The sequence below is a fragment of the Mustela erminea genome, chromosome 5, assembly GCF_009829155.1.
Source record: "Mustela erminea isolate mMusErm1 chromosome 5, mMusErm1.Pri, whole genome shotgun sequence".
Lineage (NCBI taxonomy): Eukaryota > Metazoa > Chordata > Mammalia > Carnivora > Mustelidae > Mustela > Mustela erminea.
Genome location: NC_045618.1, coordinates 117304132 through 117327922, shown reverse-complemented (window position 1 = coordinate 117327922; position 23791 = coordinate 117304132). Strand labels below are relative to the sequence as shown.

The window sequence follows — 23791 nt, the reverse complement described above, 5'->3', positions numbered from 1 at the left end:
CAAATTAATTCTCTCTGGGGGTTTAGTTTAATTTTAGATGAAACTTAAACAACTGGGGTTGAGGCCTTATTTCTAACTTCTGCTCCCAATACTATCAAATAATAATGACCCCTAAATAAAGAAGAAAATGCACTAAAAGAACACTTAGGTCAAGTAACATGGGCACTATCTATTTAAAATGGGGATGAGCTCAGTCTGCTTTTGTACATTTTCATTTAAATGGAGAGTCGGAGACAGGGCACCTGGCTGGCTTAGCTGGTGCAGCGTGAGACTCTTGATCTCAGGGTCAGGAGTTCAAGCCCGACGCTGGGTGCAGAGTTTACTTAAAAAATCATAATTAAAAATTAAAAAAAAAAAACACAGAATCAGAGGTCAGCTCCATCAAAATGGCACTGCTGATGCTACCAGAACATCTTCATCAGTTAAGATTTTTTTCTAGGTGCCAGTATTTTTCATTAGTCACAGCACTTTAATACTAAAGAAATAACTTCTCTGTTGGGGGAAAAAAAAGAAAGAACTTCTCTGATTTACAGTTTAAATCAAAAGAAAATACAAGTGACATCCAATAAAGAATAGTGGCAAACCCACTCTTCTTGTTTTGCAAATCACCAGGTGCAGTTGCTTCTGTGGTTGCTCATACATCTTGCTTAAAACTCTGACTGGAATGTCTAATTGCTACTCAGAAGAGAACAAATTATAATCCAGTCTGTTTAGGAGGGTCATTGTTAGAAGCAGAAATTGTTTTAAAGAGAAATAAAAATAGACTTATGCAGACCTTCTCTCTTTTCTCCCTCCAAAACAAACAAACAAACAAACAAAAACGTGGTCTTCTTAGGATAAAGGGGGATGTTATGCAGACCCAAAAATTCTTTCTTGCTGAGGGAAAACAAAAACAACAGGTACTCTTTATTAATGCTTACCATCTGCCAAGCATTTTACCCTCATGATTTCATTTAATCCTCCCAACCCCATGATAGGTATGACTACCTCTATTTGATAAGGAAATTCTGCTTTACAGAGGCTTAGTATTTAAGAATTTGCCAAAGACCCACAATCTATAATGCATGGAAGTGGGATTTCAACCCACGTCTAATTGAAAAGCCCAAGTTCCTAACTCTGAATAAATCAGTACAGTTTCTGGTACAAGAGCAACTTTCTGCTATTGCAAATACAGATAATCTTTCAAGCTGTACCAACAGAGCTATGTTGGAACTGTTATCTTGTGCACTGCTGGCACAGGGTAGATGTCCAATAAATAGTTGTTAAATGAATAAATGAACTGTACTCTGACCCTTTAAATGATTTGCAAAATCAATAAATTAGGTGTTAAACAAGTCCTATTTTAATAGAAAGGGAAATAATAAAAGCATTATGCTTTTACTAAGCATTTTTATAAAAAATAAAAGCATTGCAGATTTTTAATACTCAGCAATATTTTTTTACTGAGCATCTACTATGTATCATGGAAGGTGCCAAATACTGGGGATATAAGGATTATTTATATATATTTATACACACACACACACACACACACACACACACACACATACACAGTCCCCACCTTGGGCATCAAGAACAGAAGTAAATTATAACTCCACATGGTTAAGTGCTCTCACAGAGATCCTCAAGATCACATGCAATCGACTCAGCCTGCCATGGAATGAGTATGGTTTTACCAAGTACCTGGCACATGAGCAAGGTCATACAGGAAAATACTGTTTTCCAAGCAAAGGAGGACAGAGGAGGAAGTAGAAAAGAAAGGGCTTTCCACGCAGAGGCTTGGAGTTGCATAGGTACGTCACAAAGTTCCATGTGGCAAAACCTCTGGGTGCAAGCGCCTATGTGTGTGAACATGCATATGTATGGCAATTTGAAGAGAAGGGGAGGGAATTAGAGGTTAAGGTTAGAAAAGGGAGGTTGATCTCAGATAGGATAGGTTTCTTGTCTCCCAAAACTAAGAGGATTGGATTTCATCCAATGAATGTTCCGAAAGGAACAGAGCTAAAAGATTCTACAGCACCTATGTTTTAGAAAATTGGCAACACCGAGAAAATGGGAGTGGAGTCCAGAGAAACGTGTGACAGGGTGGGAAGGAGAAAGTGCACGGGAGAGAGAAGGGAGGTGTGAATCAAAGAACACAGGGGTAAAAAAGGAAGGGACAAATATAAGAAACAAATCTGGCATAGTCGATGAACAAGGTTTGGTGACCAACTGGAAATGAAATGGAAAAGATAGAGGCAAAACAAAGGTGACAAAGATTTCTAGTTTAGGAGATTGGGCAGATGATGAAACCATTAAGAATGAGAATATAGGAGTAGATCTGGAAGGAAGAACAAATGCACTCCACCTTAAACCTATGGGACAGTCAGGTTGGTGGGGGTGGGGGGATGCATATTTTCTAGGAATAGCCAACTGTTTTCCCCTAACTAGGATACAAGGAGAGACCAGTCATTTCCATGTCATCCAGCTCCTCTCCTTTCTAAATTTCAAGGTCACACGACCCTTTACCGAACACAAAGAGGGAGAATCCCTTTCACTCTTACCCCCAACATGTCCCACCTGATGCAACTCCCACCCAAGGTATACTCCAAGCAGTAAAATGGGCTTCAGCAGCTCTCCAGTGCTTCTGCTTTCTAAAAGACAAACATTCTAAATATACTTCTCAAACTATCTTTCTCTACTTCAACCCAATAAACGGGAAGTTTCAATTATATGAGGATTAAAAAAAATTAAACCATAATGCTAATTAACGTATAAGAAATAAAATTATCCAAGGAGGTGCTCTCATCCAAAAGACCAGCCCATCATCTCTGTGGAGGCAGACTTCCATTGGAATTAAAGTACTCTTTAATAAATAAATAAATAAATAAATAAACAAACAAACACAAAGTACTCTTTAGATCTAAGTATTACTTGTGGAAAGAAACATCAAGAAATCAAAATATTAACCTAAATACCGATTACTATGTAACTCTGGGTCACTACTCATTAGTAAAACAAAACAAGGACTTCAAAAATGAGTGAAAGTTACTAAGAACAGGCAGTATATCTTCCTTGTTTTATTGTCGAAATAATGGGTAGAATGGGCAATTAGGCACAAAAATACATTTCAGCTGGAACGTTGTGTCACCAGAATAAGCAAAAATACAAGGTAACTAATAGGAAAAACTTAGAGCCATGTTTAACAATATATCAAGTCAGAAAGGGCTTAAGATTCACTAAGTATTTTAATGAGTTGCTTCAACTGTTACAAAACTCTGAAGGGAAAAGGTGACTATGTGCCATGCACGGATACTTTTTAACTGTGTCAGTATAAAGGAAAAGGATCAAAATCAGATCCGCCCCCAAGGTAAAGGCAAAGTAAGCGGTGGGCGTGGAAGAACCAAACAAAAATAAACCATTCGATGTAGAAGCAGTTTCACTCTGCTCTGAGATTCCCACAGTATTCAGTGGGAGAAGAGGCAGAACTCTTCCCCGGACTCCAGTGTCTTTCACCAGAGAAAATCTGCTGAGAAGAGGCAACAGAAGTGGAAAGAAAAAAAGGAGGAGTGGCACTCCCGACGGATGGAAGGGGGAACCAAACCGGCGCTCCCGGGGTCCCATAAAAGCCTTCCCTCCCACCGCTCCAGCTGTTACCTTCCACTTCCTCCGTACTCTCCATCAGCATATCCTTTGTAAAGTTTGAAATCTGGCCAGTGAGGGAAGCCAGGCTGCCTCCGACTTGACCCAGCGACTGGCCCAAGCCGGAGCCGAGGCCCCCAAGCCAGGACATCGCTGCGGTTTAGAGAACGACCTGGTCCGCTCCGAGAAAAGCGTCCGGCGTCGTCGGACGATCCCGCCAAATGTCCTCGAGCCTCCGCCTTCACCGAACCAGTCCAAATCAAAACACTCCAGATTCGATAACACAATGAAGGGTTCCTAGGCAACGCCGGCTTCGGGGGGCTCCCATCAACCGCCGGACTCTGCCTAGAAACGCAGAGGCCTGACCTGGCACGTTACCGGGGGCCCGCCTCCGGTGCCACTGTCAACCCCGAGAAGCCTCTGCTCATTCCCAAGACTTCCCCACGTCCGGGATAGGCCACTTCTTCTTCTGCTTTAGTGACTTTCCCCAGTTCCGAGGGCAACTCCTGCCAACTCGACGCCGGCCGCCATGACACCCACTCTGAACGCGGCAATGGATCATAGAGAGGCGCCGCGCTGGCGTAGAAGGGCTCTGCGGAGCTGCCGGACGTGTCCTTGGCGCAAGGGAGCGTGGGATCGCGGAGGACCGAGAGCGCCTCGCTGGGGCTGCACACCTCCGGAGCAGGGCAAGGTCAGCCTCCACGTAGCGCGCCGGCTTCGGCCTCTGGGGGAGTGGTCTCAAGCGGCAGGGGTGACGCGGCTGTCCCCGCCCGCTGCACCTGCGCTTCAGGCCGAGCGGTTCGTGAGTGGGGGCCCTTGGAAGCGGACGTGCCCCGGGAATCCGCTGAACCTTCGCGGTGTCGGTGAAACCTGAGTTTTAATTCTGACTACCGCGGTGCAAGGGCTCTCAGGTGGCGGGGTCGCTGCACTGCGCCGCAAACGGTTTTACTTAGCACAGTTCCTACGTTGATTCTGCATCAGTGTCTCGGGCTGCTCTGTGCCCTCCGTTGGGGTAGGGGCTCAGGATACACAGATAGAAGCGATGGGCAGCAAACCCGTGTCCAGGCAAGAAACACACGTTGTTACTCTCCACAGTAGTCATTTTCCCTGGTAACTTTACAAGGCGTCACTGAAATCCTGCCTTCTCTAATACACCAAGCGCCTGGTTCAGGAAGCCGATGTAACTAACCCGTGAAGTTAAAACACAGAACACCTTTAAAAAATAATAACTCAGTAAAGGACAGCGGGACAACTTATTATGAAGAAATGCTTTCCTAACAGAAACTCTTCTATGGTGTTGGTAGCAATAACTGTGCAAGTCCCCATCCCTCTCAGCCCTGTTACACGAGTGGGTGCACACAGTGGAGTGTCCCGCCTCGCTTGCTTTGCTTCCCAGAGGAAGAAAAGTCACGTGACTTACAGGTACTTGACGCAATGGTACCGGACGCACGTTACCTGGCCAGAGAGATGATGACGTTTTTTGCTTTAAAAAGAATAGGTCTGCAGTCCTTTTAAGCATAGCACTAAATACTGGCATCTTTCTCTCTGATTTTGTTTACAGGAGGGGTCACCACAGAGTGCACTGTTTGTGACTGGAACATTGGGAATGTTTCCACTGTGGAGAACCTGATGGCACCAGGCAATAGTAGTTCTCCCTGAAATCTGAATGCTTTCAAAAGAAAATTGCATCCCATTCTGGGTAAGACATCAGTGCCCAAGGGTTGCATATGCAGGCTCCAAGGCCTGACTGCCTGGAGCTGTTACTTACTAGCTGTAGGTAGGACCTTGGGTGGGTTACTTGACCTCTCTGTGCATCAGTTTCTCTTTTGTAAAATGGAAAATGATAATAATAGTGTCTACTGGGTGGGGTCATTAGGAGGATTAAATAGGGTGATATTTTTAAGAGCTTGGAACAGTGCCTGGTACCTGGTGAGTTCTATTTAAGTGTTTATAAAGTTTCAAAAATGTGGCATCCGGATGACCTGTTGATGTGTCTACAGTTATTTTAGGTAGTGGGAGTATGGCAGGAGAAAAAAAAACATGTAGCTCCTGGTCTAATGGAGCATTCTACTGGGAAGGAATAAATGATAAATAAAATGTAGTAAATACAGACAAGTAGTGATGACCACTTGGAGGAAAAAAAACACAGGGTAAGGGTCATATGGAAAAGATAGGAGAGAGGGCACTTGTAATGTTATAGAAGGTAGTCAGGGAAGGCCTCACTGATATGGTGATATTTGAACAGATACTTGAAGGTATTAAGAGAATGGGAAATGTCAGGGCGCCTGGATGGTTCAGTCGGTAGAGCATGTACCTCTTGATCTCAGGGTTGTGAGTTTAAGCTCCACATAGGGCCTAAGTAAGCTTACTTAGGAAAAGAAAAATTTGAGATATGTGGATATCTATGGAAAAGAGTGGTACAGGCAGGAAATAACAGCTAATGCAAAGGTCCTGAGGCAGGAGGGTCTTTGGCAGGTTAGAGGAATAGCAAAAAGGCAAGGATGGTTGGAGTAGAGTGGGGTGGGGAAGGCTGGTTAAGTGATAAGAACCAAGAAGTCAGAGTGGGAGGGCACAGATCACATAGGGCCTTGTAGGCCATATTGTAAGAACTCTGGCTTTTACTGAGTAGGATCGGGCAGGATTAGCAGAGTGGGAAGCTGCCCTGAACACAGGAGTCACATGAAGTTGTGAGTTTCTGGACCACAGTGAAAAGTTTAGCTAGTGTAAATCAAGCTTTTATTGCCTACAGCTGTACATTCTCTGGAGCGCCATCCTGTAAATCCTTGTCATGCCATAAAGATGTTGCAATTAATGAAGAAAACAAGCACAATTATATGTATTTACATCATTTTAAAGTAATTAGCATAAAAAGCTATGTCCTGTAAGTTCCTTATGGGGTATTTTTTTTTCCTATGAGATGAACTATGGCCCAAGAGACTTAAAGAATGATTCTGATAAATAGCATGATGTTTGGGATGTGCTGCAAAATAATGGGAGCAGAGTAGATGAAACAGTAATTGCCAGGGACTGATCATTATTGAAGCTGGGTACACAGAGGTTCGTTATAATAGTCTTTTACTTTTGCATGTATTTGAAATTTTTTATAATAAAAAGAAGACATCCACTTTTAATGAAGTTTGGGCTGAAGGGCTGAAGATAACTTCTCCTTTTCCTGCCAAATATCCCTGTAGCTAACATGGATGTTACACAATGAGTAGCAAAACCATCCCTGCACAATCAAACATATCACATCAGAGAGAGCCCATGAATCTGAGTGGCTCCAGGTGATGGGGACTAGGTTGCTTACCTGAAATTCTGAACCTAGGATTTTTTTTTTTTTTAAGAGAGCACAAGCATGCTATTTAGGGGCTGGAGAGGGAGGGGGTGGTGCAGAGGCAGAGAGAGACGCTTTTTTAAAATTTTTTAAAAAATATTTTATTTATTTATCTGACAGAGATTACAAGCAGGCAGAGAGGCAGGCAGAGAGAGAGGGAAGCAGGCTTCCTGCCGAGCAGAGAGCCCCATGTGGGGCTCGATCCCAGAACCCTGGGATCATGACCTGAGCCGAAGGCAGAGGCTTGAACCCACTGAGCCACCCAGGCGCCCCCAGAGAGAGACTCTTAAGCAGGCTCCATACCCATTGCAGAGCCCGATGCAGGGCTGACTCATGACCCTGAGATCATGACCTGGTCTGAAACCAAGAGTTGGACTCTTAAATGACTGAGCCACCTAGGCAACCCCTGAACCTAGGACTTTTGAAATCTCAATGGCTGGAAACAAACAAACAAACAAACAAAAAAGGAAACAACAATATTATTATCAGCTGGAACCTGGTTTCTCAAGTGGTGGGATCATCAATACATCTCCAGAAAAAAAAAAAAGTTCATTTCTTGTGAGAAAACTATCTAAATGGGTTTATTTATGCAAGTGTAAGCAAAAAAACCCACTTTATTTCACTTTAAATAATTAATTAATTAGTTTGTTTATTTATCAGAGAGAGAGAGAGCACAAGCAGGGGGAGTGGCAGGTAGAGCATGAAGCAGGCTCCCTAATGAGCAGGGAGCCCGGACAAGGGGCTCCATCCCAGGACCCTGGAATCGTGACCTGAGCTGAAGGCAGATGCTTAACCGACTGAACCACCCAGGTGCCCCTGATGCTCTGAAATTAATAGTGATGTGTTTTGCAATCGGTTGTTTATAGTTTCATTCATTATGCTGGGCATTCAGCAAACACTTTAACAAACTATGTCTTTTAGTTCAGCAAATTATTTAAAAGCATTGTGTTTTGTTTTGTTTTGTTTTGTTTTAATTGGTTAGTGCCTCCTCTCTGGGGTCTCTGCTAGTTTTGGAGACTTTAAATCAATCCTCTTGATTTCAGTCCACATCTCACCCCCACCTTCCAAGATAGTTGTTGCTTTTGTCTCCTGTTTGCTATTGCGTGCATCTCTCTTCAACACAGTGTTCGGCCTCCTCAGCTCTGCTCAGTCCTGTACAGACTTTCCATCTTTGCCCAAAATGCCACACATCTCACTTCTGCCGTCGCCTCATCTAGCAGTGGCTAATCGTTTCCCAGAGTGTGTTCTCCACTTCACGCACAGTTATTGAACCCTCCCTTGTTGCCTGGATGCGTGGTATAGCAGAAAATGCCAGGGCCCCTGACCCCTTCATCCTTTTACCTCTTTTGTGCACACCTTTTCTTGGGGTGCTTTCACTCTCAACAGGTGCTCCTCTGCCGGAGGAACTGTGTGTGTTCCCAGAGATGCTAAGACAACCCCGTGTAGTAGTATTTAAAATGAGGGGTGCCTGGGTGGCTCAGTGGGTTAAGCCTCTGCCTTTGGCTCAGGTCATGATCTCAGGGTCCTGGGATCGAGCCCCACATCGGGCTCTCTGCTCAGCGGGGAGCCTGCTACTCCCTACTCTCTTTGTCAAATAAATAATTAAAATCTTTAAAAAAAATAAAATAAAATGATGCAGCTCCCTGCCCACGATGTAACAACTCCAAGATGTGAATATACTGTATCCGACTGGATCTGTCTGCAGGATTAAGCCTTTGCTTATTGTTATACCCTTGTTTGGCTTCCTTTCCTTATTCCACTTTCTTACCCTTCCCTTTCTTCCTGGAATTACTTTTTTTTCTTTTTAAAGATTTTATTTATTTGAGAGAGAGAGTGCATGAGTAGGGGTAGGGCAGAGGGAAAGGGAGAATCAGACTCCCTGCTGAGCAGTGAGCCCAGTGCAGGGCTTGATGCAGGGCTCAATGAGGGGACTCAATCCCAGGACGCTGAGATCATGACCTGAAATGAAGTCAGACGCTTAACTGACTGAGCCACCCAGGTGCCCCTGGAAACACGTAAAAAAAAAAAAAAAAAAAAAAATCACTTTCACAGGAATCCTCATCTCAGGGTCTGCCTCTAGGATGCCCAAGCTAAGACTCATGACCAACCCAAATAAAAAACATCTTATAGCTGAGAAGGGCCATGTGATTCAGTTCTGGCCCATGTAAATGTATGTGGAAATGGCATATGCAACTTCAAGGAGATAACCTTAAGGAAAAGGCACATGGGGGCACATGGCTGGCTCATTCAGTAGAGCATGGGACACTTGATCTCAAAGTCGTGAATTCGAGTCCCACTTTAAGCATAGATATTTTAAAAAAGGATGGGCACATGGCCTTCTTCCATCCTCCTTTTGCTTTCTAATTGGTGGGATGCAGATGTAACCATGGTCCCCGCCTGCAGCAGCTCTCTTGAACCATGAATCGATCTTAGCAATGAAGCCATTCATGTATGTAAAGCAAGAATACAGAAAGCAGGGGCGCCTGGGTGGCTCAGTGGGTTAAAGCCTCTGCCTTCAGCTCAGGTCATGATCCCAGGGTTCTGGGATTGAGCCCCGCATCAGGCTCTCTGCTCAGCAGGGAGCCGTCTCCCCCCCACCGCCCCCGCCCCCGCCCGCCTCTCTGCCCACTTGTGATCTCTGTCAAATAAATAAATAAAATCTTAAAAATAAAAAATACAGAAAGCAGATTCTTTTAAAGATTTTTTTAAAAAATTTATTTATTTGAGAGAGACACAGAGATATCGATAGAGAGCATGAGCTGGGGATGAGAGGGAGAAGCAGGCTTCCCGCTGAGCAGGGAGCCTAACAGGGGGCTTGATCCCAGGACCCTGAGATCATGACCTGAGTTAAAGGCAGAGGCTTAACGGACTAAGCCACCTAGGTGCCGCCAGAAAGCAGATTCTTAAGAGGAAAAAAAAAAAAAATTCTTTACACTATGTAGTGCCCAATCAGCTCTGGTTTTCTTGAGCTGAGAGAGAAAAAACTTAGAGCTAATAAAGTCAGTTATATTGTTTTTCTCCAACCACCAAATCTAAAGGCTGAAGTCCAAGTGAAGAGCAATGATACTGTTGCTCATGCTTACCATAATATGATGGCGTCCTGGACGAAAGGCGCAGAGTAACTGGGAAATATCTGGGTATTAATCGCTACAGTTGATGTGGATTACCAACCAAAATATGACGCTAAGATTTCAAAACGAACTATAATTGTCTGATAGTGATGAAAACAATTGCATAGATATGGGAGGTAGAAAAACAAAATGCACAGGTGGGGAATGGGAGGCTTGCCTGAAATCCTGATCTCAGGTATGTTAAGCAGCATCTTTAATGCTAAAATACAGCCAGTTTTGGGGGTTGCTGAATGTGAGCACTGGCGTGATCTTTGGTAGATGTAGTTAATAAACTTTTTAAAAGATTATTTTTTCGGGGGCACCTGGGTGGTTCAGTCACTTAAGCGTCTGACTCTTGATTTTGGCTCAGGTCATGATCTCAGGGCCGGGGGATTGAGCCCGAGTGAGGCTCTGTTCTCAGCTGGGTGTCCACTGGAGATTCATTCTGTCTGCCCCTCCCCGCTGCTCACACTCACGCATGCGCTCTCTCTCTCTCTCTCTCTCTCATAAATCCTTAAAAAAAAGATTTTTTTAAAAAGTCTTGGGACTATTCTAGAAAGAAGTGGGGGCTATTTTAGAAAATGGAAGCAGATGGCTTGGTATTATAGAACAATACAAACTTATCTGTATTTATAAAAGCTTACAGAAATTGTCTACATCCTAATTCCATCTCTCTTCACTACCTGCTAGCCTCTTCCAGCCTTCTCTCCGTTCCTCGGACACAACCAGCCCTCCCCTCAGAGCTGCTGTGCTTGCCATTTCTTCAGGCCGGTCTCTCGCCCCTCACCTTTGCAGGGCCGCCTCAGGAGCTACCAGGTGTCTGCGTGAAGGTCACCTCTGCACAGGCCTTTCCTTGCATCCAGAACGAGCGGGCCTCCCTCTCAATCACACTCCAGTGCATCACCCTGTTTGTCTTCGGAGCTCACAGAACAAGCACAGTTCTTTACATGTTGTGAAGTTATGCTCATGAAAGGTTTCCTCTGTGTAACAGCCAGCCAGAATGCAAGGACAAGAGCACATTATCTGACTCATGACTCTTATTTCCGAGGACCCAGAACCATGCCTGGCACACAGGGAGTGCTCGGATGTTTTGCTGAATGAGTGAATGAATGCCACAGTGATCGTTTCTTGCTAGCAGCCCGAGACAGGCTGCCGTTCCCAACACAGAAAGCACTGGAACGATGGTGGGGGAGAACAGGGCACAGCAAAGGGTGGTAGCCCCGTTGAAAAAGCCCTCCCAGCACGGGGGTGGCCAACAGACTTCTGGGGCAGGGATATCAAACAAGCAAAGGGAAGGGAGCGAGGAGAATGTTAGGGAGCACCCGGGGGGTGGGAAAGACCCAAAGGAGGCCTGCTAGGACCAGTGTGTAAAGGGGAAACGTCGAGAGAGTAGGTCAGCCCAACCCAAATTACTTAATGAACTTTTTTTTTTTTTTTAAGATTTTATTTATTTGACAGAGATCACAAGTAGGCAGAGAAGCAGGCAGAGAAAGCGGAGGAAGCAGGCTCCCTGCTGATGCGGGGCTCAATTCCAGGACCCTGGGATCATGACCTGAGCCAAAGGCAGAGGCTTTAACCTACTGAGCCACCCAGGCGCCCCTAAAGAATGAACTTTTGAGCCTTTGGTGACAAAATGGTTAAAGAGTCCCCAAACATGCAAATCTTGGGGATAAAGACAACCCTCAAATTCCCTTTTATATCAACTAACGTATAAAATGGGTCTTCAACTTAAAATTCATGGGGCCCAGAAGTAGTTATTGATGAGATCAGAGCCATTTGGTGGCATCCAAATTCAACGAAACGGTCCTTCTAAGCACAAAGCTAGGAGGTTTTGCTAAGATTCATGTAATCTGTTTGAACATTTTATATTTCAATATTCTTGCCCAACCCTAATTAAGGATAAAATGGATATATAACCCTCATTATGATTTGAGGATTCTAGAACCCTCGATCCGTCCAAGTGTTCCAATTACTACAGTTGGATTCTGGTGTCCAGAGTTGGAGGAGGAAAAAACAGCACTCCTAAAAATTGTTACCAACGTGCTTTGTTTGGCCCTCAGGGTTATAGAAGCAATGGAGCAACCATTTAAAAATCAGATTTCAAGTAAAATTTTGGACCTAGCATCTCTAAGAAAAGATGAGAGGTTCCAGTAATAGTGGGCCCTTGGGCAGCAGTGAGCTGGAATGGATTATCAGTGCCCCACCCCTTTTATTTGTCACAAACTGCCCATAAAACAAGCCTCTCATACTTGAATCTGCATGTGATTCCTTGGGGGTCTTGTTAAAAACACAGGTCCTGAGTTAGTAGGTGTGGCCTAAAGCTCTGCATTTCTGGAAAGCTCTCAGGTGGTGCAGAGGCAGCTGGTCTTCCCACCATCCTTTGCTTAATTAGCAAGGCTAGGAATTAACCCATCAACACAAATAAAAACAGAAATAAAAAAAGCAAACATTATCTTTATTTAATAATCTTTGATATTTAAAATACAACTCATCGAACATCCACATTAACAATAGAATCCTCAGTGTTCAACAGTGCTTTGGAAGCCCGGCTTTTCTAAGGACCAGACAGGAAGACCTGTGTGTGTAGTAACTGCAACAGAACTTGGAGGGAGGGCACACACAGAGAGGGCTACGGAGTTAGGTCCTGAGCAAATGGCACCGCCACAGTGCACTGGTGTCATGGCCAAAAGACAATGCTTTTCAGGTGTTTTCTTTGTACTTGAATTTCAAATAGTTTATACAGAACAGTAATTTTTACAAAGTTATTTCTAGTAGTCCAGTGTTATAGAAATTAATTTTTCACATTCCAATGTACATCTTTCTCTTTAAAAAAAAACTTTAAAAAGTTCCTAGAGACATTCACCTTTGAACTATGCAAGAAGGTGAAGTGCTTCCTAAACGAGTCAGGAATTTTTACATACATTTCACTATTGCTTCCCATTCCTTGTCTATGAATCCACAGCCTTAATATATTTACTGATACACTATTGTTAAACATGCCAATTACTGTAAATTTAGAAATTGTAACTAGTATTAATTCTTAAAATGCCAGAACATTTTGCAAAAATAAAAGCAAAGATCTTCAAATAAAAAAAATAAAAATTCAAGAATTAAACAACTGTGTCAATAATCTTTTCATTCATGAAAGTAAAACGGAACAAAACATTTTTGCTAATGTAAGACTTTAAAAAATACAAGCCAGTTTATCTCTTTAGCAGAAGATGCTGCTTCATAAAGGGACCAGGAATAAAGGAAAGTTTTTTTTTTTTGAAAATATGAAAAATTATTGACACTGCTGAAAGGATTAGTTATCCAATCTGTTTTTTCTTAATTAAGGTCACATATATAATATCTCTGTACTTGTTAGGGCCCAGATACAACAAACTATTTACTTTTAGAGTAGTGGTCATTGGGCTTTCCAGTTGCACATAAAGTTTTAAATAGGAAGGCATCAATATTATTGAGTTCTCTTGACATCGAGATTTATTTCAACTGGAGATATTTTAATTTCTATCACTGTATTTTGCTTACGCACTGACTCAATCTTCCTTAAATTTGTGTGGGCCCAATAGGCCAATTTTAACACATTTAGTAAATCTTGGCACTGGCATGATACTATTTAAAAAGAGTATCAAACATGCAGACATTAAAAATGTGATTCAGGCTCTGACAGGAATAAAATTTACTTTATTCAACTGAGTATTACATGAAAAACCACAGACTATTGGTAGTTTTGCCTATAATGACCCTCAACCAGTGTTGAACTTTTTTCATTAACTTTGGCATGAATAAAGTCTTAATTAAGAAAAATCAAGTTTTAAAGAAAAAAAAAGCACCTCCTTAAATATTCTGTGAATTGTAAATTATTCGATCAGGATCTTAAAAGTTAAAATATAGTTTACCTGCAGCAATCTTTTCAATTTACATTACTGAAATATCTGTATGTGAATTACTGTAAAAATGTTTATTGATGATTTTAGAGCAGAGGTTAACTACTGTTAACTTCTTTAAACTACTGTGAATTTTTAAAACATAAATACTTATTATATTTTTGACATCTCAAAATATGAAAGTGGTGTTTCCAAAATGTGTTTAAACACTAGCATAACCACTGTACGTATTTTATCCTGGTAACGCAATTTATACATTAGAAAAATGATACCAGTAGTTTAAATATTAAACATTAAGGTGTTCCCAATTGGTAAAACAGAATGGAAATCTTTATATAGAGTTCTGAGCAGGACAGCTACTGTGAATTTCATTGTTTCTGACTTTCTTGCAGGTTGCTTACAGTAAATAACAGTTCCTGATGTATGAACTATAACTTTGTATAACTAAGTTTTCTGATACTATAATTACGAGCATTGGCATCTTTTCATACTGGCCAATCAATTAAGGAATGGAATCTAAATTAAGTTTAAGCCAATCCAAAAATTTGGCAGTTCTCTAGTCATTCTGGATCTGCCTGCCAAATGCAATATTCAAAATAAACTAAACACATTCAAATGTATTCAATGTGTGCTGAACTCTGCTGCAGAGGAAAAAAAAAATCCCTAAATGAAGGTCAACATGCCATATTTCCTTAAGTGCTTTAAGAAAGGCGTGTAATATAAGAACTTTATAAACTCTAAGGTTAAAACTTTCAAATGCATATTTCTTTTCTCATTTTTATATTAGGTAAGTCACTCATTCGTGTATGAAAAGTTTAATGGATTTTTCCAATGGGATAAGGTAAAAACTAAAATCCATGGAAAATAGGACAAGTATATTAGGGATTACTACAGAAATGTTCACTCTTAAAATATTTTGGTTTATAAATCTTGAGGGAGCAGTACTAAAGCCAATGTCCCTTGCAATTCTAAAGTTTTATAACTCTTCTGAAACATTTTCAATTCTCAAAAGAAAACTTTAGATTTTAAAGTAAAACAGTCTACTTTTGCAAGGGAAACTTCAGAAAATGTTATTTGGCACAAAATAATGACTAAAAAAATTTGTCTCTATCCAAAAAAAAAAAAAAAAAAAGCTATTTCATAATCATAAAAGGTGTTTTTTCATCTCCTTTCAACTCAGCAATAAATCCTAGGTCAAAAAAATTTCCCTGATAAAATGTGTAGCCATACACAAGTTATGGCAACATATCATACTTTAATTTTCTATGTTGTTAGCTGAAATTTCCTAACTTTCAGCTTATGAATAATTCAACATTTCAAAGGGCTTCAAAGAGGGTGGAGAATGAGGGATGGGGAGTAAGTGACAGGATCCGAAATGTCTATTTCAGAGAGACATAGTTAATTTTCACCAAAATCATACCACTGTACTGACACAGCAAGAAACTTTCTGTGCATCCCAATTAAAGAATGTTTATCAAAACTAAAGGCTTTCTTATTTACAGACCCATTAAGTACTGTGTGACTTCTGTAATTCTTAAGCTATTTAAACATGATGTGAGTGTCAAATCACAGTATAAATGTAAATGTACTTTTGTTAGTAGATTAATTTCATGTTCCAGATCATCATCTCTAGAAAATAACCTACTACAAGATATGCAGCAGAAGCAGACATCTATGTCCCGTGACTCCACTGTAAACAACAGAGCTCCGGTCACAAGAGAGAATAAAATGAAGCTGCCGCTAAATTGAAAGCCAAACTTTGTCTCCCATACATTCATGGTGGGTATTATTTGTGAAGTCTGACACAGAAGGAAACTTGCTTACATACTGTGCTTCTCCTATTTTTCTCAATTGGAGAAAAGGAAATATCAAGGTGCAGGAGAAAAAGTCACAGCAGAGCTGTGACAGTCTAACATAATTGAGAAGACATTTATAAAACATCTAGAAAAGGATGTGCTCACACATTAAAAAAAATTCTCATTTATTCTCAAATACTTGTTGATTTCAGCGTTTTGGAATGCACCAGAATCATGAACTAATGATCCCATCTTAGAGGGCTTAAAAAGCAAAACCTCCAGAAAGATTACCATCTTTCAAAAGAGCTGTAGAAAAGTAAGGAAAACCAAGTAGCAAAGAAACTGTGATTAGAGAAATAACATGAGAAAACATCCAAGGGCACGCTACATAATTTGAGGGAAAGCAGCGGATCTTTCTGGAACTGTTACTACTATCAACACAGAAAAGAGACACTGTCCTAAAAGGTTAACTTGGTTAATGAGAAAGAAAAGCAACTATGAGATGATGGAAAGTGAGTCAAACAACCTGAACAGAAAAGATGAGAAGAACATGTATGGAAAAAGTTCTGTGGCAAGAGCTAATTAGTTGGTCTGCAAAAAGATCCAAGAAAAATGCCCTAATTTTAGACATGTGAGATATTGCACACTCAAGAAAGAAAAAGGAACATTTAGAAAACTATTTTAAATTTCTTTAATTGCTAAATGCCTCTTTGGCTAGTGTTTGGAGGATCACTATTTAGTCCCACAACTGGTGCATTTTTCCACTTTCTCATCTTTTTGTTGCAAACCACCTAACAGTCTTATCTCCTCTGTTGAACGTTGTTTGACACGTTACTAAAATGGACCCTCTATGCTGTAACCACACAGAATAATAATGTTGGAAAATATGAGTATCTAAATGATTTGTAAAAGGTATTATTTTTTCCCTTCTGTTTTGAAATTATTTCTAACAGTTTCTAAAGACATGGTCACGGCTGCCTGAAGCATGTCTTCTTCACTCATAGCATCTCCTGTTGGGAAAGAAAACAAGCATCTCTCTCAGATGTTTCTGGAAGATTCTCAAAGTCATCAAAAGGTAAGCTCTTAGAAAATACATTTGACTACTATAGCTTCCTTTTAAAATTTTTAATACTTAAATAAAGTAACATGCACTCTTACAGTTTTATAAGTTTTGACAAATGGATAGAGCCATATAACTACCATCACCACCAGATCCGGACCTGCCCACTGCTCTCCCAAATTTGCACATGCTGCCCCTTTGTGGTCAATCCCCGTAATACATTTATTCTATATTTCAAAACAAGTACATTATGCTAAATGAAAAATTAAACTTTGTGTGTGTGTGTGTGTGTGTGTGTGTACACATACATATACATAATTTGTTACCTAAATCTTGTTTTTAAACAATTTATTTACAGGAAGTTGCAAAGATAGTTCAAAGGGTTCCTGTGTACATTTTGGCTCAATTTCACCCAATAGTTAAATCCTAAGGAACTACAGCCCCCCCAAACTTGGATATTGACATTGGTACAAAGTTGTGTGTAGTTCTATGCTATTTCGTCACATGTGTAGATTTGTGTAACCACCAGCACCACAACCGGGACGGAGAACTGTTCAACTACCACAAAGATTTCTTTCCTGCTGTCCCTTGATTCACACCCACTTCTCTGCCCACAACTTCCCTAACTGCAGGCAGCCACTAATTTGTTCTCCATCTCTACAAATTTTTCATTTTTATTATTTATTTATTTTTTTTGAAGATCTTATTAATTTATTTGACAGAGAGAGAGAACACAAGTAGGGGGAGAGGCAGAGGGATAAGGAGACTCCCTGGCTGAGCAGGGAACCCTACGCATGACTCAATCCTGGGACCCTGGGATCATGACCTGAGCCAAAGGCGGATGCTTAACCGACTGAACCACCCAGGTGCCCCCAAATTTGTCATTTTTATAATGTTACACAAATATAACCACACTGTAACAAATCTTTCCTGCACTTAGCATAGTGCCCTTGAGGCACAACCAAACTGCTCATGTATCAAGAGCTGGTTTCTTTTTAGTCCTGAGTAGTATTTCATAGATATACTACCACTTGTTTAAACTTCTCTGCCTTTCTGTAGAACATTTTGGTTGTCTCCAGATTTTGATTATGAGAAATAAAACTGCTATGAACATTTGTGTACAGGTTTTTGCATGAACAGGTTAAGTGTTCACTTCTCTGAGATAAATATCCAGGAGTGTAACTGCTGGGTTGTACGGTAGGTACAAGTTCAGTTTTTAAAGAAATTGACAAACTATTTTCCAGAATGACTGAAAAACATAGAAATTTCACCTCCCTTTACTCTACCATTTATAATGTAATTGCCTTAAATATTTTCTACATATACACTAAAAGCAAAATCAATATTCTAATTCTTGCTTCAATCCAACATAATTTAGAAAACTCAAAAGGAGAGCAGTATCTATTGCTTACCCATATTTTTACTCTTACTACTTTTTTTCTTTCTAATGTTCCCAGATTAATTCTTATTATTTCTGGTTTTTTCTTTTTTTAAAGATTCCATTTATTTATTTGACAGAGAGAGATACAGCGAGAGAGGAAACACAAGCAGGGAAAGTGGGAGAGGGAGAAGCAGGTGCTGAGCAAGGAGCCCAACATGGGGCTCGATCCCAGGACCCTGGGATCATGACCTGAGCTGAAGGCAGACTCCTAATGACTGAGCCACCCAGGCGCCCCCATTATTTCTATTTACAAAACTTCCTTTAGCCATTATTTTAGGACGGGTCTACAAATGAAAATTCTCTTAATTTTTCTCTTCATTCCTAAGGGAAATTTTCACTGGGAATTCTAGGGTTCCTTTTTTTTTCTTTTCTTTTTTTTTAAGATCTTGTTTATTTGAGAAAGGGAGGGAGAGAAACTACCAGTAAGGGGGAGAGGGCAGAGGGAGAGAGAAGCAGACTCCTCACCAAGTAGGGAGCCTGACTCAGGACTCAATCCCAGAAGTCCGGGATCATGACCTGAGCCAGAGGCATATGCTTAACCAACTGAGCCACCCAGGTGCCCCTGGGTTGTTTTTCCTTTCCAACACTTGAAAAATGAAGGGCACCTGGGTGGCTCAGTTGTTTAAGCATCTGACTCTTGATTTTGGTTCAGGTCAGGATCTCAGGGTCATGAGATCAGGCTCTGTGCTCAATGGAGAATCTCTTGAAGATTCTCTCTCTGCCCCTGCCTGCTCATGCATGCTTGAAGATTGTAAAATTAATAAATCTTTAAAAAAAAAAAAAAAGTTGTGCCACTTCCTACTGATATCTGTGATTTCAGGTGAGAAATGTGCTATCATACAAATTGCTATAGGCAAGATGTTTCTAGTTGGTTTCAAGATTTTTCTAGTTGGTTTCAAGATTTTCCTCTTTTGTTCAGTTTTCAGAAGTTAGACTATGATGTTCTGGCATAAATTTCTTTGCACTTAACTGTCAGAGCTTCACTTGGCTTCTTAATTCTGCAGTTCTATTTAATTAATTAATTAATTAATTAGGCAGGGAGGGGCAGAGAGAGGAGGAGGGAGGGAGGGAGAATCTTAAGCAGGCTTCATGCAGTGTGGAGTCCAACATGGGGCTTGATCTTACATCCTGAGACCATGACCTGAGCCAAAATCAACAGTCAGACATTTAACCTAGTGAGCCACCCAGGTACCCTGATTCTGAAGTTTTATATCTTTTGCCAAAGCTGGGGATTTTCAGCCATTATGTCTTCAAGTATTTTTGCAGCCCCACCCTCCTCATCTCCTAGGATTCCCATGGCACATTAGATCTTCTACTATACCCACAGGTTTTGTTAATTTTTTCCAGTCTAATTCTCACTGTTGCTCAGAATGGGCAACAGTCCTCAAGTTCATGGATTCTCTCCTGTCCTTCCATTTACCTGTTGAATCCAACCACTGCACTTTCAAATTTCAGGTATTATTATTTTTTAGCTCTAAAATTTCCATTTAGTTCATCTTCTATTTCTTTTCTTGAAGCTTTCTGTTTCTTCGTTTATTTTAAGCATGTTCATAATTGCTTAGTGTAGCATTTTTATGATGGCTGCTTTAAAAATCCTTGTGAGAATTTATTCTGATACCAGTGTCATTTTGGTAATGGTATCTATGAACTGTCTTTTCTCAATCAAGTTGAATTTTCCCTGGCTCTTGGTATGGTAACACTTCTGATCACATCCTAAACATCTGTGGTGTTGCATTTTGTAAGACTATAGGTCTTACTTAAATCTTCTCTTTTAGGAGGCTTCTTCTGACATAGCACCAAGTGGGGGAGAGGGGCACTGCCTTGCTGCGGCCCAAGACAGGGAGCGTGTGTGTGATCATTACTTCTGTGCCCATGTGGGGGTTCTGGCTCCTCACTGTTCTCCACTGCTAGCTCCTTGACCGGAAGGGGCAGGAATGCCTCCTTACCGCCTCTCACCGACCTTCCTGGTATGGCCTCCTTAGTGCCTCAAATCACTAACTCCAATTCTCCACTGGGCCTCTTTTGAAACCAGCCAGGCAAGAAGCCAGAGGGATGCCTCCACATTGTATTGGTGGGGGGAAGTCTAGGCTCCCTACAACCATGGACACCATGGGAAAGAGCCCCTCGTTGTCTCCTGGAGGGACCTAAAGTCCCAGCTTCCCACATGGCTTTCTCTGACACCACCCTGGCCAGGGGAAGCAGGAGGTACACCTCGTTCCTGGCAACTGGGATACCAGTCTATCCTCCTACTTGGTCTGTGTCGATGGCGTGGGGTGACAGTAAGGCCAGTTTATTTACCTAATCCTGTTTGGCTGGAATAGAGTATTTATTATCTCAAAGTTTTTACTTGCTAAGTAGTCCCTTTTGACCATACAGAACAGGCTTTATTACTTCATCCTTACTGTGGCTTCTTCAGCACCAAGTCCAGAATATGTGTGACAAAAAGAAAATCCAGGTTACACATTACTCTGTCATTCCTCTGGTCCTTGAGCCTCCTATACAGCCTGTCTTCTCTCTGCCTTTCAGAATTTTCTTACGTTTGTTATAAATGTCCACGGTTATTAGCTGTAAATAGCAGGAGAATAGGGAAAAGCACCAGTTCATTTATTTTTATTGTGGACTATTAGTAGTCCACTGTTTGCAAGTACCACAGTTTGTGCATTCACTCACCACTGAAGGACCACAGTTAGGTAACTTATAGATTCTGATAATTAAAAATGAAGCTGCTGTGGGGCGCCTAGGTGGCTCAGTGGATTACGCCGCTGCCTTCGGTTTGGGTCATGATCTCAGTGTATTGGGGTCAAGCCCCACATCAGGCTCTTTGCTCAGTGGGAAGCCTGCTTCTCTCTCTCTCTCTGCCTGACTCTCTGCCTACTTGTGATCTCTCTCTCTCTGTCAAATAAACAAATAAAATCTTTAAAAATGAAGCTGCTGTGAACATTCACCTGCAAGTTTTTCTGGGTACTTATGTTTTCTTTTTTTTTCTTGGTTACATACCTAGGAGTGGGGCCTACTGAATCATATGGTTAAGTGTACATTTAAATTTATAAGAAAATGCTAAACCATTTTCCAAAGTTTCTGTACCATTTTATATTCCTACCAACAATGTATGGGTGTCTAGCTGCTCTGATCCTAGCCAGCATTTGGCACTCTCGATTTTATTTTTTTATTAAACCATTCTTATAATAAGGTGTGTAGTGGTATCTCTTTGTATTTTAACTTACATTTCCTTAATGATTATTAATAGTGACCATATTTTCATGGGCTTCTTTGTCAACCATATGTTTGGTGAAGGATCTGTTCAAATCTTTGCCCATCTGAATTTTCTTGGCCTTTGTCACATACAGTTGTTTTCTTACTCAACTTGTACTACCAATAACTGACCAAAGTTTAAGACCTATTAAACTATAAATAATTCTAGCCTACATTTGGGCATTTTCGTTTTCCAGGGGGTAAAATGTATTCATCTTCCAACTACTAGTATCCATTATATCTGAGAAATTTTTGGAGAATTATTAATTACTCTAAATTGCAAGTATTGCAATTTATAGTTGCATTGTTTTTATAATTGCATTGTTTTTATAATTGCAACTTATAATTGCATTGTATTGTTTATAATTTTAAGATTTTATTTATTTATTTGACAGAAAGACAGTGAGAGAGGGAACATGAGCAGGGGGAGAGGGAAAAGCAGGCTTCCCACTGACCAGGGAGCCCAACAGGACCCTGGGATCATCCAACCTAAAGGCAGACACCTAATGACTAAGCCACCCAGGTGCCCTGTTGTTTGCAATTCTAAAGAAACATATTCACTGAGTACTCTAGTCTGCCTGCTTCTTAATCTAAGGATTTAGTAGATTATGAAGTTATACAAGAGTTTCAATATATTAAGGAGGGGAGAAAAAAAAGCCTGTAAAGCCAAGATCACAGGGAGCCTGTGTCAGAGCATGCGCAGAGATGCATACCTGGATCACTACCCGGTGCTCCTGAACTTGTGGTCGGTCTCTCACACGGCTGTGAAAGCTGTCCCGGAGGACCCTCCTGCTGCTGCTGCTGCTGCTGCTGCTGCTGCCTGAAACAGTCAAAAGTGAATGTACATTAAAAAAACAAACCTTAAGAATAAATATGCCATGAGAAAAAGTATTCACATGGAAAATATAAAGTTCCATAAAACAAGAGTCATTGTCACGAACTCCACAAAAGAATGCCAAAGCAATCAGTCCAATTTATGTTACTTGAAAGTATCACAGTGCCGATCCTAGGAACCCTAGATACAAAATCTGAATTATCAAATTAACAGGTAAAGATTTTCACCACAAAATAACACATCAACATAAGCATTTGCTGGTAGCTATTCTTATGCAAACATGTTGGTTTACAGATCCTTAATATTGTTGAAGTCACTAAAAATAAGCACCTTTGAGAATATAAAGCATCCCAACTACCACGCAAATTAACATGATCTTTCCATGGCCAGCTCCTCCTTGTCCTCCAGCTCTGAGGTTCAGCATGTCCTCCGAGAGACCTTTCCTGACCAGCCACCGGCAGCAGTCTCCAAGTACTCTCATTAGCTCATCGCTGCTCCCTTTCCATTTCTGGCATCAACTTATCACCATCTGATACTCTGTGTCTCCCTCTTTCCAGCATCAGCTAACAAGAGCACAAACTTTATCTCGTTTCCCAAGTGCCTAAAATAGTGCCTGTCACATTAGCAGGCATTCACCAAATACTTGATCAATGAAAGAATGTAACTTTAAGATGCATGATCAAGTTTCAGTACCATTTATTGCATTAAAATAAATTTTCCCTGGGGCGCCTGGGTGGCTCAGTGGGTTAAGCCACTGCCTTCGGCTCAGGTCATGATCTCAGGGTCCTGGGATCGAGTCCCGCATTGGGCTCTCTGCTCGGTGGGGAGCCTGCTTCCTCCTCTCTCTCTCTGCCTGCCTCTCTGCCTGCTTGTGATCTCTGTCTGTCAAATAAATAAATAAAATCTTTAAAATAAATAAATAAATAAATAAATAAATTTTCCCTGTACTTCTTCAGACAGAAAAACAATGTCAGAAAAATCCACATTTTATTTATTTATTTATTTATTTATTTATTTTTCGAGATTTTATTTATTTATTTGACAGAGAGAGATTACAAGTAGGCAGAGAGAGAGAGGAGGAAGCAGGCTCCCTGCTGAGCAGAGGGCCCGATGCGGGACTCGATCCCAGGACGCTGAGATCATGACCTGAGCCGAAGGCAGCAGCTTAACCCACTGAGCCACCCAGGCGCCCGAAAAATCTACATTTTAAAACTTTTAACACGGTGGTAATGATCTAAGTATGTAGGACAGGGGTGCCTGTGGGTAGCTCAGTGGGTTAAAGCCTCTGCCTTCAGCTCAGGTCATGGTCTGAGAGTCCTGGGATCGAGCCCCACATCGGGCTCTCTGCTTGGCGGGGGCGGGGGGTGCAGGGGGCTGCTTCCTCCTCTCTCTCTGCCTGCCTCTCTGCCTACTTGTGATCTCTGTCAGTCAAATAAATAAATAAAATCTTTA

At 41.2% G+C, this 23791-nt stretch overlaps 2 protein-coding genes and 1 long non-coding RNA gene across 15 annotated transcripts in view; 1 reads left to right on the top strand and 2 right to left on the bottom strand.

The window, feature by feature from the left end:
• Window positions 1-4181, bottom strand: part of TRIP11 (thyroid hormone receptor interactor 11) — a 66941-nt gene extending 62760 nt beyond the window's left edge. The window contains exon 1 of one of the 3 annotated variants that reach the window (XM_032344646.1): window positions 3637-4181. In XM_032344646.1, the coding sequence (XP_032200537.1) occupies window positions 3637-3772 (136 nt within the window). In that variant the 5' untranslated portion in view covers window positions 3773-4181. The remainder of the gene's footprint in view (window positions 1-3636) is intronic. The other 2 variants (XM_032344647.1, XM_032344645.1) reach the window with 2 other exon arrangements.
• Window positions 4182-4208: 27 nt separating this feature from the next.
• LOC116591612 lies at window positions 4209-11549 on the top strand. Of its 2 annotated transcripts, XR_004286067.1 has the most exons (4): window positions 4209-4312; window positions 5183-5320; window positions 6371-6457; window positions 10756-11549. It is a non-coding gene; the product is annotated as an uncharacterized LOC116591612 (long non-coding RNA). The 2 variants fall into 2 exon arrangements; XR_004286068.1 differs by lacking the exon at window positions 6371-6457 and having other exon boundaries at window positions 4212-4312.
• Window positions 11550-12501: 952 nt separating this feature from the next.
• Window positions 12502-23791, bottom strand: part of ATXN3 (ataxin 3) — a 36695-nt gene continuing 25405 nt past the window's right edge. For 7 of the 10 annotated variants that reach the window (XM_032344637.1, XM_032344641.1, XM_032344639.1 and 4 more), the window contains 2 exons: window positions 22218-22324; window positions 12502-16761 (listed from right to left, as the gene is read on the bottom strand). In XM_032344637.1, the coding sequence (XP_032200528.1) occupies window positions 16667-16761; window positions 22218-22324 (202 nt within the window). In that variant the 3' untranslated portion in view covers window positions 12502-16666. Of the gene's footprint in view, window positions 16762-22217; window positions 22325-23791 lie in introns of those variants that run through there. The other 3 variants (XM_032344642.1, XM_032344640.1, XM_032344636.1) reach the window with 2 other exon arrangements.